The 15,620-nt window shown below is 44.4% G+C and overlaps 1 protein-coding gene across 1 annotated transcript in view; it reads left to right on the top strand.

The window, feature by feature from the left end:
* LOC126416586 (uncharacterized) overlaps nt 1-15,216 on the top strand; it is a 347,834-nt gene extending 332,618 nt beyond the window's left edge. The window contains exon 15 of the mRNA XM_050084338.1: nt 15,034-15,216. Coding sequence (XP_049940295.1) covers nt 15,034-15,216 — 183 coding nt within the window. The remainder of the gene's footprint in view (nt 1-15,033) is intronic.
* The last annotated feature ends 404 nt before the right edge of the window (nt 15,217-15,620 follow it).

The raw sequence follows: 15,620 nt of genomic DNA, 5'->3' as shown, positions 1-15,620 counted from the left end.
GGAGACCTGCAGTTTAACGTGGAATCCGATTCACATATGTTTCGTGGCCACTCCAACATCTGTGAGAAGTGAATGCTCGGTTAAAAATCACAGTGAATATGTTTTGGTGTGAACAGGATGTGATCCTGCGCTCTCTGGATCACGAAGGCGCGTTTTGCCACCAGACCATTTTTGTTTAGAAAAAAAAAAGATACAAAAAAAGAATATGACCATTAGACCTTACGCGCGTAGTGGAAACGCTAGCTATGCCACCCCGTGTGATGATGCTCGTCGTCGGTAATTGGTGTTCTGTTTATAAATATCGCCTCAATGGTGATGAGAAGCGAGGGGAAAAAGGCAGCCGACATACAAGAAAAATTTTGGACCAGTGTTAAGGAGAGATGGAGTAGCAATTCCGTGTAAAGTGCACGATTTCCACGCATGTCACGACTGCATAGAAATTCAGATACTTGAATTCTTCTTTCCCTGCGTCATTTTGCATACTATGTCAAGAACAGTGCGCTTGCCATGCAAAATAATCCTCACTGAATATCAAAGTTTTGCATTGTGGCTCTAACAAGGTAGAGTTGTATGCAGTATGCTGAATATTAGCTACAAAAAGTAAAAACTAGTAACACAGAGTTCATAGGCTATGTTCGTTACCTCCGATTCCCTTTAGTGTGAACGATTCTACCCATATTCAGGCGAATGGTAGTGAATTTTCTGCAGATGCTCATTCGCACATGTTCACTTCCATTCGCTCCATTGTAAGCCAGGCTTTAGGTGCTTAACATTGCTGTCTGTGGACTCCGGATAATTCCGCTACGGGACGCTCCGTTAGTGATTCGCCGAATCGCGCTCTAGGGCTGTACAAACCGCTGTTATAAGCTGTTGTTCGTGCGGAAAAAATGTGTAACTTCAAAATTTTCTAAAAAATACTTGCAGTGCCTCTTAACAGCTAAAATTTTGGCAGTGAATCTCTTTCGTTGTGTTCTTGCCGTGTAAAAAATTCCAGGGCAAGTTTCGACTGTCTTATTGGATCATTCCTTTCTTCTTCTTCTTCTTCTTCTACTTCTTCTACGGCCTCTGTAGGACCACGGGTAGCCCCTTCTTGGACTGCATTTTCGTCTTCTTCTCCCAGAACCTTTTCATTCTTTCTCTTCTTCTCTCCCGCTCTTCTTCCGAGATCTTCAGTTTCTGTTTCTCCTGTCGGCTCCACTGGTGACACTCTAATCTTTTCCTGTATTCTTCTCTGCCATTGATCTCCGGCATTTTGGTCGGTGTATATTTGTTCCTCCGATTTTCCTTTCCTTCGACCTTGATCCCCAATTCCAACCAGTCCTTCCGAAATTCAACAACCCAGTTGGTTCCTGTCTTTCCCCTTGTCCTCCCTGTTGTTTCCCACACTCTCTTCATCATTCTGTCCATACTCATCCTAACTACATGTCCAGCAAACCTTGCCCTTTTGAATCTGATTTCCCAGGATATTGTTCTCATGTTCCGGTACAATTCTTCCCTAGGTCTTCGCATCCACCTCTCTGCACCTCTTTTTCGACCTAGTATTTTTCTCAGTATTTTTCTCTCTTCTTTCGCTAATGTTCTGCCCAATTTCTTCCTAGTGTCATCGTTTCAGCAGCATATAATACCGCGTTCCTCACCGATGCCTTGTAGTGGCTTATCTTTGCCTCTGTGGTTACATTATTTTGCAGAGGGCTGACCTCATCTTCTTTATCCTCTCTGTTATTCCCTCCTTGCTCCTGTTCCTTCCTGTTATAAATTCTGCCGGGTATTTAAATTTGTCCACCGTTTGCACAGTGCCTTCCGCTGTTTCCGAGTCTGCAGTGGTATTTAATGTCTTTGTCTTGTTATAGGCGATGCTCAGTCCCACCTTTCTGGCCGCCTTACTTGTAAGATGTTCTAGCTCTTGACACTTACAAGGGGAGGCCACGACGTTTGGAATGCGGATTTACTGCAAACTTCGTACAATCGTAGTACTCCAAGAGGACAACAAAATGTGTAAGCAGTAGCGCGTACTTCTCAAGCGTTATGAGAAAATCGCAAGACGGTCGTCGAATATGTGTGTGTGTGTGTGTGTGTGTGTTTGTGTGTGTGTGTGTGTGTGTGTGTGTGTGTGTGTGCGTTCGTGCGTGGCCATTCTGACCATGAAGCGGGTGCAGCCGAGTGGTGCCGGCACGGTAGCTCAGCGTGTTCGGTCAGAGGGCTGCGTGCTCTCTGTAATAAAAAAACTGAGTCAAGGGATCATAGATCAACTTGAACGGATGTCTTGTGACGTCCGCCCAGACCAAATGCTACGAACTATAAGCGTGTTCGGTCACAGGGTTAGCAGCCCTCTGTAATGAAAAAACTGAGTGAATGGCTCAAAAATGAACTCCATCGGGCGTCAGGGGAGGTTCGCCACGAACAGTTACAACGAACTATAATAGCTACCCCTTATAGTATAAAAACTGAGCGAACGGATGATCGACAAACTGAATGGGTGTCATTGGACTTCGGCCCTGAAGAAATTGAACGAACAATATAGAACAAAATGGTTTTTTTTAAGTGTTTGGCGTTCAAGCCGCTGGACGAGTTGCGTTCGTCAGTTTTTTTTATTTTCTTTATTATTCATTTTACAAGTGATATAGTGGGGAAAGTACGTGTAATCCGATGAAATTTTATTAAATTTACAATGTTATTTGGCAGTCTACTAATTTTTATTATCACAAATAATGTAATATTCATAGCTATCGACTAGTAAACGAGAGCCGGCCGTGGTGGCCGTGGTGGCCGTGCGGTTGTAGGCGCTACAGTCTGGAACCGCGCGACCGCTACGGTCGCAGGTTCGAATCCTGCCTCGGGCATGGATGTGTGTGATGTCCTTAGGTTAGTTGGGTTTAATTAGTTCAAAGTTCTAGGTGACTGATGACCTCAGAAGTTAAGTCGCATAGTGCTCAGAGCCATTTGAAACATTTTTGTAGTAAACGACCAAATGCATAATGTCATAGTAAAAATGTATGCTGGTCCGTAATTTGAGGAATCCCTTATACCTGGAAGGAGCCCGGAACGACTTGTTATCTCCAAGTTTTGACCGGCACAGACGGCTTTCGAAAGATGTACAATAATCGTCGCTTTCGACTTTACGAGTACAAGTTGCAGGATGGTATTTTTCGTAAAAACATGGAAAACGTAAAGTTAAACGGCACCAGCTCCATTGAATAAATGCTATGTTTCCGCATACGCAAGGCCTTTTGACGTTTTCTGTGGGAAAACAAACCTTGTTAACATTTAAAAAAACCTCTCAGACGATAGTTTGGAAGCAAACCAGGCATAACGCAGTACTTTCTTAAAAATCGGCGCTGATAATTGGTTATCCAGTATCGATTGTATTTTAATAGCGTCTAAAAAAAAAACCATTTTGCTTTACATTGTTCGCTGAAGTTGTTCAGAGCGGAGGTCCGAGGACACCCGTACAGTTACTTCGTTCTTCTGTTCACTCAGTTATTTTAATAGAAAGGGAAGCTAACGCTCTGACCGAACACGCTGCGCTACCGGTGCCGTCAACACTCGGCTGCAGTCGCTTCATGGTTAAAATGGCGACGCAGGGATGTATATATATATATATATATATTCGACGACCGAAATTGTCTTGCGATTTTCTCAGTAACGCTTGGGAAGTGCGCGCCGCTGCTTACACATTCTGTTGTCCTCATGGAGTCCTACGAGTGTGCGAAGTTTACAGCAAATTTGCGTTCCAAGCGTCCGTGCCCCCCCCCCTTGTTAGTCTTTGGAGGTGGATGCTGCTATAAGATACGTAGAAGTGTATATTTAATGATTTTGGATTCGAGCGATGTTTAATAATGTGCGACCAACACCACCTAGACAACAGGCCTGCGCCCACACTTGTGACGTCACATACTGATAGCCGCGTCTGTATCGGAACGCTCCTGTTAAGCTATACGAAGTTTACGAGTTTTAGAGCTGAGACCGCATAGGGGCTCTCGTGTTTTCCTCTTCTGCATGGCCTTGTAATGAAAGTATGGAAATTTATATCATCGCGTAAAGTAAATAAACAAAACTGCCCTATGTTATTTCAAGATGTAGAACCATTTTGACGATTTGCCTTAAGTACGCGTTTCTAGGCTTGAATACAAACTGTAATTTTAAATTCTGTCTTTTACCTCAGGAGCTACGTTTTCTTGCAGTAAAAAATCGGCAATATGCAACAAGCAGACGTTTTCGGTTTTAAATAAAGCAGCTGCAGCTCCTTCAGAATTTAAGAATTTGTTTCCCCAGTTGTTTTCGTAAATTTTCCTATCCACTTCAAAATTTGCTGACCTCACACGAATCTCAAATCATTCGACGAAATGGAGCACCTCCTGACGTAATGTTTAATAAATCAAAAAACCCGAAAAGTATTTTATTTCGCTGTTTCTCCAGAACTTTAGAACCTTAAACATGAAAACATTGTTTCTCCTATATCCTTGACTGAAATTCGTGTCACAGAGTGCTGTTAATTTAATCACAATAAACGTACGTCGAAATTCTGCATTGTATACTGCTCAATCTGCCGAACACTGAATTCATTACAGCAATTTTCGAAGGTAGTTTGCCGGCCGCTGGTGCCCGAGCGGTTCTAGACCCTACAGTCTGGAACCGCGCGACCGCTACGGTTGCAGGTTCGAATCCTGCCTCGGGCATGGATGTGTGTGATGTCCTTAGGTTAGTTAGGTTTAAGTAGTTCTATGATCTAGGCGACTGATGACCTCAGACGTTAAGTCCCATAGTTTTCAGAGCCATTTTTTTTCTAAGGTAGTTTACTCAAATTGAAATTATTTCCGAATGCATATGTAAAACTGAACAAAATCATTCTGTAGCTCCTCCAAATAAAAGTACTCGAAACTCAATAATCTGGTAGGAATGATAATGAATACTAAACATTTTCGACCCACACTAATTAATATAACTGTCCTGTGTGACAATAGTTGCAAATATGAGACATTTCACAGCCAGCTTCGTATTAACCTTGCAGCAATGGTCCAGAATTAAGAAACAAATTATACTGATACATGATACATAACTCCTTTTAAAAAGCAATGTGGTGCAATGGAAACAAAGGACACGCTATAAATTTTTTGTCATCTACTTACCCTTGAATGATGCGTAGACAGAAATTCATGTCTGTGAACAGCTGCAATCCAGCGATTTCTCAACTTCACACATTTGGGAAATCGAAACATGTGCAATTTCATGCCTTTTTGGGACTTATAATTTCCCTGGCAAGAAGGAACGCAACAAATGTGTCCCATACCTCGAAGAACTGTAGGCGAATACACTATGAAATATATATCAGTTTCACGTGGCACACACTTTCAACACAACACACACGCCAACAGGACTGCCGACTAAAGATAAGATGGCCAACAGTTTTTGACGTCACGTGCCAATGTGGCCGCTGAGTGTAGGCCTTGTATCTAGAAGGCTTTGGCTGGAGGCGGCGCCTCCTCCGGCTGCCACGCCTCGCCGGTGTCGCACGCCTAATTTAAATCACAACACTGTAACGCGGCAGTTTCTGCGTCACTCTACGCATCCGTAGCACGTTAACCAACAAATAAACATTTAAGGTGTCTTCATACTGTTTCTTCACAGGTCACTTTAAACTCAAAGCATTCTTGTCCGTATTACCGTACCTCAATGTAACTACACACTCTCATCAGCCAGAACATTATAACGACCTACATAATAGCCGATATGTCCACCTGTGGCACGGCGTCGCGACATGTTAGCAGTCAGCCCTCGGTAGGCCGCTGGAGAGAGTTGGCTCCACATCTGCGCACACAGGTCACCCAATTCCCGTAAAATCCGAGATGGGGCGTTGATCTCTGAAGTCACGTCAAAAGACGATAGTGTGAAACCCAGCTCGCGCTGCGCTATTCGTCCACGAGACTCAGAGGGCCATAGACACGGGTTCACAGGTAGATACCGTGTTTCTTGACTTCCGCAAGGCGTTTGATACAGTTCTCCACAGTCGTTTAACGAACAAAGTAAGAGCATATGGACTATCAGACCAATTGTGTGATTGGATAGAAGAGTTCCTAGATAACAGAACGCAGCATGTCATTCTCAATGGACAGAAGTCTTCCGAAGTAAGAGTGATTTCAGGTGTGGCGCAGGGGAGTGTCGTAGGACCGTTGCTATTCGCAATATACATAAATGACCTTGTGGATGACATCGGAAGTTCACTGAGGCTTTTTGCGGATGATGCTGTGGTATATCGAGAAGTTGTAACAATGGAAAATTGCACTGAAATGCAGGAGTATCTGCAGCGAATTGACGCATGGTGCAGGGAATGGCAATTGAATCTCAATGTAGACAAGTGTAATGTGCTGCGAATACATACAAAGATAGTTCCCTTGTCATTTAGCTACAAAATAGCAGGTCAGCAACTGGAGAAGCAGTTACTTCCATAAATTATCTGGGAGTACGCATTAGGAGTGATTTAAAATGGAGTGATCATATAAAGTTGATCGTCGGTAAAGCAGATGCCAGACTGAGATTCATTGGAAGAATCCTAAGGAAATGCAATCCGAAAACAAAGGAAGTAGGTTACAGTACGCTTGTTCGCCCACTGCTTGAATACTGCTCAGCAGTGTGGGATCCGTACCAGATAGGGTTGATAGAAGAGATAGAGAAGATCCAACGGAGAGCAGCGCGCTTCGTTACAGGATCATTTAGTAATCGCGAAAGCGTTACAGAGATGATAGATAAACTCCAGTGGAAAACTCTGCAGGAGAGACGCTCAGTAGTTCGGTATGGGCTTTTGTTGAAGTTTCGAGAACATACCTTCACCGAGGAGCCAAGCAGTATATTTCTCCCTGCTACGTACGTATATCTCGCGAAGAGACCGTGAGGATAAAATCAGAGAGATTAGAGCCCACACAGAGGCATACAGACAATCCTTCTTTCCACGAACAATACGAGACTGGTATAGAAGGGAGAACCGGTAGAGGTACTCAAGGTAGCCTCCGCCACACACCGTCAGGTGGCTTGCGGAGTATCGATGTAGATGTAAATGTAGATGTAGATATCCCAGATGTGTTCGAACGGATTCATATCTCCAGAGCTGAGGGGCCAGCACATCTATCGGAACTCGCCGCTAAGTTCTACCAACCACTCCACGACACTCCCGGCCTCGTGGCACGGTGGATTATCTTGCTGAAAAATGCAACTGCCGTCGGGAGACATGACCGTCATGAAGACGTGTACGTAGTCTGCAGCCAGTCTACCATAACGCTTGACCGTCAAGGTGCTATGCTCGAGCTCCAGTGGACCGTCTGAGGCCCTGGAGTATAATGGAGCCGCCGCCAGTTTGCCTCCGTCCCGCAGTATAGGTGTCGAGGAAGATGACGGATTTCCGCCCTTCCGTCGGCATCGTGATTCGTCAGACCGTGCAACACTTTGTCACTACGCCAACGTCCAGTGCCATTTCAGTCGTACTTGCCGATGTCGTGGAGTTAACCTTGCCACACGAACAGGTCATCGCCTCCGGAGGCCTATCTTTAGGAGTGTTGAGTGCACTGAGTGTTCACACACACATGTGTATTAAAGGCTGATGTTAGTTTGATGGCTGTCGATCTTCCGCCATAACCGAGTCCATCAACATGAGGTGGCAAATATGAGGTAGTCAAGGAGGTGGAAACGTGGGTTCTACTATGCCAAGACTACTTGGTAGCTACAACAGGAAAACACAATTAATTAGCAGGAGTACAAAATACGGAAGTACGGAAGTATTTGTTGTAGTCCATGATCTGTCGATTGACAATTATAGAAGACGTGGCTAGACTAAGCGTCTGTTTGTTGTTGTTGTGGTCTTCAGTCTTGAGACTGGTTTGATGCAGCTCTCCATGCTACTCTATCCTGTGCAAGCTTCTTCATCTCCCAGTACCTACTGCAACCTACATCCTTCTGAATCTGCTTAGTGTATTCATCTCTTGGTCTCCCTCTACGATTTTTACCCTCCACGCTGCCCTCCAATGCTAAATTTGTGATTCCTTGATGCCTCAAAACATGTCCTACCAACCGATACCTTCTTCTAGTCAAGTTTTGCCACAAACTTCTATTCTCCCTAATCCTATTCATTACCTCCTCATTAGTTACGTGATCTACCCACCTTATCTTCAGCATTTTTCTGTAGCACCACATTTCGAAAGCTTCTATTCTCTTCTTGTCCAAACTGGTTATCGTCCGTGTTTCACTTCCATACATGGCTACACTCCATACAAATACTTTCAGGAACGACTTCCTGACACTTAAATCTACACTCGATGTTAACAAATTTCTCTTCTTCAGAAACGATTTCCTTGCCATTGCCAGTCTACATTTTATATCCTCTCTACTTCTACCATCATCAGTTATTTTACTCCCTAAATAGCAAAACTCCTTTACTACTTTAAGTGTCTCATTTCCTAATCTAATCCCCTCAGCATTACCCGATTTAATTTGACTACATTCCATTATCCTCGTTTTGCTTTTGTTGATGGTCATCTTATATCCTCCTTTCAAGACACTGTCCATTCCGTTCAACTGCTCTTCCAAGTCCTTTGCTGTCTCTGACAGAATTACAATGTCATCGGCGAACCTCAAAGTTTTTACTTCTTCTCCATGAATTTTAATACCTAATCCGAATTTTTCTTTTGTTTCCTTTACTGCTTGCTCAATATACAGATTGAATAACATCGGGGAGAAGCTACAACCCTGTCTCACTCCTTTCCCAACCACTGCTTCCCTTTCATGCCCCTCGACTCTTATATCTGCCATCTGGTTTCTGTACAAATTGTAAATAGCCTTTCGCTCCCTGTATTTTACCCCTGCCACCTTCAGAATTTGAAAGAGAGTATTCCAGTTAACGTTGTCAAGAGCTTTCTCTAAGTCTACAAATGCTAGAAACGTAGGTTTGCCTTTTCTTAATCTTTCTTCTAAGATAAATCGTAAGGTTAGTATTGCCTCACCTGTTCCAACATTTCTACGGAATCCAAACTGATCTTCCCCGAGGTCCGCTTCTACCAGTTTTTCCATTCGTCTGTAAATAATTCGCGTTAGTATTTTGCAGTTGCGACTTATTAAACTGATAGTTCGGCAATTTTCACATCTGTCAACACCTGCTTTCTTTGGGATTGGAATTGTTGTATTCTTCTTGAAGTCTGTGGGTATTTCACCTGTCTCATACATCTTGCTCACCAGATGGTAGAGTTTTGTCATGAATGGCTCTCCCAAGGCCATCAGTAGTTCTAATGGAATGTTGTCTACTCCCGGGGCCTTGTTTCGACTCAGGTCTTTCAGTGCTCTGTCAAACTCTTCACGCAGTATCTTATCTCCCATTTCGTCTTCATCTACATCCTCTTCCATTTCCATAATATTGTCCTCAAGTACATCACCCTTGTATAAACGCTCTATATAGTCCTTCCACCTTTCTGCCTTCCCTTCTTTGCTTAGAACTGGGTTGCCATCTGAGCTCTTGATATTCATACAAGTGGTTCTCTTCTCTCCAAAGGTCTCTTTAATTTTCCTGTAGGCGGTATCTATCTTACCCCTAGTGAGACAAGCCTCTACATCCTTACATTTGTCCTCTAGCCATCCCTGCTTAGCCATTTTGCACTTCCTGTCTATCTCATTTTTGAGACGTTTGTATTCCTTTTTGCCTGTTTCTCTTACTGCATTTTTATATTTTCTCCTTTCATCAATTAAATTCAATATTTCTTCTGTTACCCAAGGATTTCTATTAGCCCTCGTCTTTTTACCTACTTGATCCTCTGCTGCCTTCACTACTTCATCCCTCAGAGCTACCCATTCTTCTTCTACTGTATTTATTTCCCCCATTCCTGTCAATTGTTCCCTTATGATCTCCCTGAAACTCTGTACAACCTCTGGTTCTTTCAGTTTATCCAGGTCCCATCTCCTTAAATTCCCGCCTTTTTGCAGTTTCTTCAGTTTCAATCTGCAGTTCATAACCAATAGATTGTGGTCAGAATCCACATCTGCCCCTGGAAATGTCTTACAATTTAAAACCTGGTTCCTAAATGTCTGTCTTACCATTATGTAATCTATCTGATACCTTTTAGTATCTCCAGGATTCTTCCAGGTATACAACCTTCTTTCATGATTCTTGAACCAAGTGTTGGCTATGATTAAGTTATGCTCTGTGCAAAATTCTACAAGGCGGCTTCCTCTTTCATTTCTTCCCCCCAATCCATATTCACCTACTATGTTTCCTTCTATCCCTTTTCCTACTGACGAATTCCGGTCACCCATGACTATTAAATTTTCGTCCCCCTTCACTACCTGAATAATTTCTTTTATCTCGTCATACATTTCATCTATTTCTTCATCATCTGCAGAGCTAGTTGGCATATAAACTTGTACTACTGTAGTAGGCATGGGCTTTGTGTCTATCTTTGCCACAATAATGCGTTCACTATGCTGTATGTAGTAGTTAACCCGCACTCCTATTTTTTTATTCATTATTAAACCTACTCCTGCATTACCCCTATTTGATTTTGTATTTATAACCCTGTAATCACCTGACCAAAAGTCTTGTTCCTCGTGCCACCGAACTTCACTAATTCCCACTATATCTAACTTTAACCTATACATTTCCCTTTTTAAATTTTCTAACCTACCTGCCCGGTTAAGGGATCTGACATTCCACGCTCCGATCCGTAGAATACCAGTTTTCTTTCTCCTGATAACGACGTCCTTTTGCGTAGTCCCCGCCCGGAGATCCGAATGGGGGACTATTTTACCTCCGGAATATTTTACCCAAGAGGACGCCATCATCATTTAATCATACAGTAAAGCTGCATGTCCTCGGGAAAAATTACGGCTGTAGTTTCCCCTTGCTTTCAGCCGTTCGCAGTACCAGCACAGCAAGGCCGTTTTGGTTAATGTTACAAGGCCAGATCAGTCAATCATCCAGATTGTTGCCCCTGCAACTACTGAAAAGGCTGCTGCCCCTCTTCAGGAACCACATGTTTGTCTGGCCTCTCAACAGATACCCCTCCGTTGTGTTTGCACCTACGGTACGGCCATCTGTATCGCTGAGGCACGCAAGCCTCCCCACCAACGGCAAGGTCCATGGTTCGTGGGGGGGGGCTAAGCGTCTGTAGAATGACATAATTTACAAATCACAAATCTTGCAGTGACGAATTAATCTCTCGTAACCTTGAATGTCGAATCCGGCGACTTTCAAGACTAACCTGGCAGTCGACATGACATAACGTAGAATTGTGTATAACTGCCAACTTAGTGCTGTTGAATTTACTGTAGTACTATTACGGAACTTTTCAACTGGGCTACAAAGACTTGAATGCAGCAGTGACTGAGCTGCAGACGATGACTAACATCGGCGCTGGCTGACCACTGAGCGTGGCTCCGAACTGTGTAGACTGGCACAACTGCACTACTCTCCTGCTACACATGAAGTGGCCTAGCGGCGCCTCGCGGCGAGCATAAGTACTGCGACTGGCTGTGCACTCTTAGGCTAGCACAGCCGTTCTTCTGTTCTGTTTATCGAGAGAATCGCATCCGGCGGATCGGTCTCTCAGGCGGCGGTGTGGTCGTATGACTGACAGACGACATCGTAAGTTCGTCCACAGTTCGCCGCCTGTCCTGTTTCACCAGTCTGCGCAGCCTATGACGTCCGAAATCTTTGATGAGGGTTGGTCACGAAACCCCACGAAGTCTGGACGTGGTTTCACCTCAGTTTCTCCACGTGTTGAAGACGCTCGCGACAGCACTCCACGAACACCCGGCAAGTCGTGCAGTTTCCGAAATGCTCGTTCCGAGCCTCCGGAACATCACAGTCTGTCCTCGGCGCGCTTTCCGCATTCTACACACGGACAGCACGCTCGCCGATGCTACGCGGTCCGCGCTCGTGTCTAACTAGCAGTCAGGAGACGCCGCCATGGCCTGGACGGGTCTATATCGATAGCAGCTCGTTGGTCACAATGTTCCGGCTGATCAGCGTGCATCGATACAGTCAGTGCTGCCAGTAACTCGTGACACACAGACTTTTCATTTACTACAGTTTCTTCCATTATCGTACTTTGGGGCGTGTCTGCTTCGCTATAAATATTGATGACGTTTTCCCCATCCTCCAATTCCACTTGTCCAGCTAGCGTGCGTCGTTGTTTCTCCCTATTTCCGTATTTCATTGTTTGTTGTAAACAATACGTAGATAAAAGATAAGCTTACAATGTTTGTCTACATCTACATCTACATGAGTACTTTGTAATTCACAATTAAGTGCCTGGCAGAGGGTTTATCGAAGTACCGCCAGGCTGTTTCCCTACCGTCTCACTCTCGAACGGTACACGGGTACAGCGAACACTTAAATCTTTCAGTGACAGCTCTAATTCTTCTACGATCATTCCTCCCTGTGCAGATGGCCTCCAGAAAAATATTTTCACACTCTGAGCAGAACGCTGACGAGTCAAATTTGATGGGAGGATCCTGTCCCAACTTTAACGACTGCCGTCGACATTCTTGTATCATGTCCGTGGCACTATCTCCGCTATTTCACGATTAAACAAAACGAGCTGCTCTTGTTTGAAGTTTTTCGGTGTCCTGCTTCAGTTCTGTCTGACGTGGATCCCACACCGTACACCAATATAGTCTACTCCTGGAGACAGCGGACAAGTGTAGTCTGGGCAATCTCTTTGGTAGACCTGTTGCCCTTTCTCATTGTTCTGCCAATAAATAGCTGTCTTCGGTGTGCATCACCCGCAGCGTTATCTATCTGATCTTTCCAGTTTACGTTATTTGTAGTTGTAAGCCGCAAATACTTAGTTGAATTTAGAGTCTTTAGATCTGTGCTTTTTATCCTATAACCGAAATCTAGCGGCTTCCTTTTAGTACTCATTTGGATGACTTGACAATTTAATTACTTAGACCCATTGCCACTTTTCGCACCATACAGGAATCTTCCCTAAATAGTTCTGCAACTCGTTTTGATCATGTGATGACTTTATAACACGGTAAATCACAGCATCATCTGCAAACAATCTGCTCAGATTGTCTCCCAAATTGTTTATGTATGTGAAGAATAGCAGAGGGCCTGTAACGCTTCCTTGGGGAACGCTATATACCACTTGTGTTTTACTTGATCACTTTCCATCAACTATTACGAAGTGTGACCTTTCTGTCATGAAGTCACAAATCCAGTGACACATCTGAGGCGATATCCATAGGCACGCAGTTTGATTAGAAGTCACTTGTAAATAACTGTGTCAAAAGCATGCTGGAAATCTAAAAATATGGAATGATTTAATTTCTCCTGTCGATAGCACTCATTACTTCGTGAGAATAAAGAGCTAGTGGGGTTTCGTGAGAGCGATGTTTTCTGAACCCAGGTTGGCTGTTTGTCAGTAAACCGTTTTCTTCGAAGCAACCCGTAATGTTTGATTTTATTCTCTCCGTGGCGACTCCTTTCTAACTTGCTGTTGAGTAACTTACACGTAGTGCTCTGGTGCTGACATCTGGCAGAAATCCTAAACTACTTATGGAATCCTTGAAATGAACGTAAGGAATGTCGGATTCGACTTAGGGGTTGGTTACTGATCATTAACTTCAATGCTGCTGATCTGATTATCTCTTTTTTGGCAAATCCGATGAATACTTGTTCGACTTCTTGGAAAACGAACAAAGAATGGCGAGTTTGGGTACACGGGTCCACAGCCAGCAACTAATTACCCCCAAGGGTAGCGGATAGCGCTAACGCTCTGCTTCCTGGACTCGGGTAGGCGCGCCAGCCCCGGATCGAATCCGTCTGGCGGATTAACGACGGTGGGCCAGTGTGCTGGCCAGCCTGGATGTGGTTTTTAGGCGGTTTTCCACATGTAACTAGGTGAATACTGGGCTGAGGTCCCCATGTCCCGCCTCAGTTACTCGACTCGCAGACATTTGAACCACATTCGCACTATTTCACTGTTTACAGTAGATGTAGACAGCTGGGGTACACTATTTCCATCCTGGGGGGTATGGGGTGGCGGCAGGAAGGGCATCCGGCCACTCCTTAAAAATTCACCATGCCAAATCAGTATTTACAAAGCCGACCCCGCCAGTCGGGATTAATGCTTGGAAAGAGAGAGTTACCTACTGATTGTAACTCAGCTGAGACTGACAAAGGATGCTATGGCATACGAAATTGGTCATGGGGCGTTATGGTGTGCTTAAAATTTCAGGAATGTATGTAATGTTGTGTGTGCCTTGTAATGTAGTAATGTTTACCGAGAACAGGTGAATTAAGGTACTACGTCGCATCAGTGAATAGCAGATGAATTTGTAGAAAAAATTACGAGGTGGAGTATTAATACTTGTTAGCTAGGGAACAGCGGTATTCTAAACAATGTTTCGTGAGCAAGGTAGAGGATAGGACGTTGAACGCGTTCTTCCAGGGCTTACCTGTGACAGACATCCAGAGGCCGCGAACAAGCACACTACATCCAACAGTGTACATAGGACGACAGGCAGAACTTTTAGTCGTTATGAAACAGCCAACACTCTGATTTGAATACCTTGCTGCTGTATGTGATAACACCATATAACATCAAACTTCGTGGAAGAACAGTTTTCACCTCATGAAGTCGTGTATAGGCAAAAAAAGTCCGTGAGTTAGAGAAACCATCTTAGGGTCAGACATTTCATGTGTTCACAGTTTAGGGAAAAGACTGAGACCAGTTTGGACGTAAGTATAGAGTTGCAATAGTATTTCACGTATCTTTAAAGCCACATGCAACACTATTCTCGCGCTGGCAACAAGTGCCTCGTCCGCTAACTGTAGCAGAGTTGCCGTGCAGGTGAGATTGTCATTGGAAATCTGCAAGTCCGCCACACCTGGCAGTTTTCCTGAACGTCAGGAGCCTCGCACGTGCAGAGGTGACCCCTCGCTGCAGTGGAAGCGGCCGGTGGCCGTGGGCTCTGGTGCTGACATCTGGCGGATATCCTAAATTACTCGAGTTACCAGAGACTATGCAGTCATGAACAGTGGACGTGCTCCACCAGCGATCCGTCCGCGTCTTCCGCCTGCTGCCTGCCACTAGCGAGCTGCTGCGAACAGCGCAGACCTGCGAGCTGCCAGACGAGAGTGCTCCTGCGTCCCTCACTTCAGCCAACCACAGCCGCGGAAATTCCGTTCTACTAGGCAACATTGTGCTGGGCCTAGCTCAGCCACCTGCAAGCTTCTGACGCCGTGTTGCCGCGAGCCAACCTCCACGTCATAGCGGTGTCGTTAAAAGGGAACAGTACCGACCGACATTGAAAATAGGTACGACATTCTTCGTTATTCTTGTCAGAACAACATACTTTTTGTAATAATAACTCAATTTCACTTAATTCACCGAAGCCGGATACCAGTGTAGGAAAGAATGACAATTTATTTATTTAATTGATCACATGTGCACTCCCACAAAATAAATCCCTACATCCAATTTGGTGAGATCTGCGAAATGAATGAATGTATGGTCGTCTGCAAACCACAGATAGTGAATGTGCAGTATATGATCATCTTTGAGACGGTCCTTTGGTCACCTTTGGTGCAACCAAAGAGATGAAATTTACCTGAGCTTTGAGCGCCTGAAATGTGGCTGACC

This window comes from Schistocerca serialis, chromosome 8, assembly GCF_023864345.2.
Source record: "Schistocerca serialis cubense isolate TAMUIC-IGC-003099 chromosome 8, iqSchSeri2.2, whole genome shotgun sequence".
In the NCBI taxonomy this organism is placed as follows: Eukaryota; Metazoa; Arthropoda; class Insecta; order Orthoptera; family Acrididae; genus Schistocerca; species Schistocerca serialis.
Note: the sequence above shows the minus strand (reverse complement) of the source record. Positions and strands in the feature narration are given on the sequence as shown.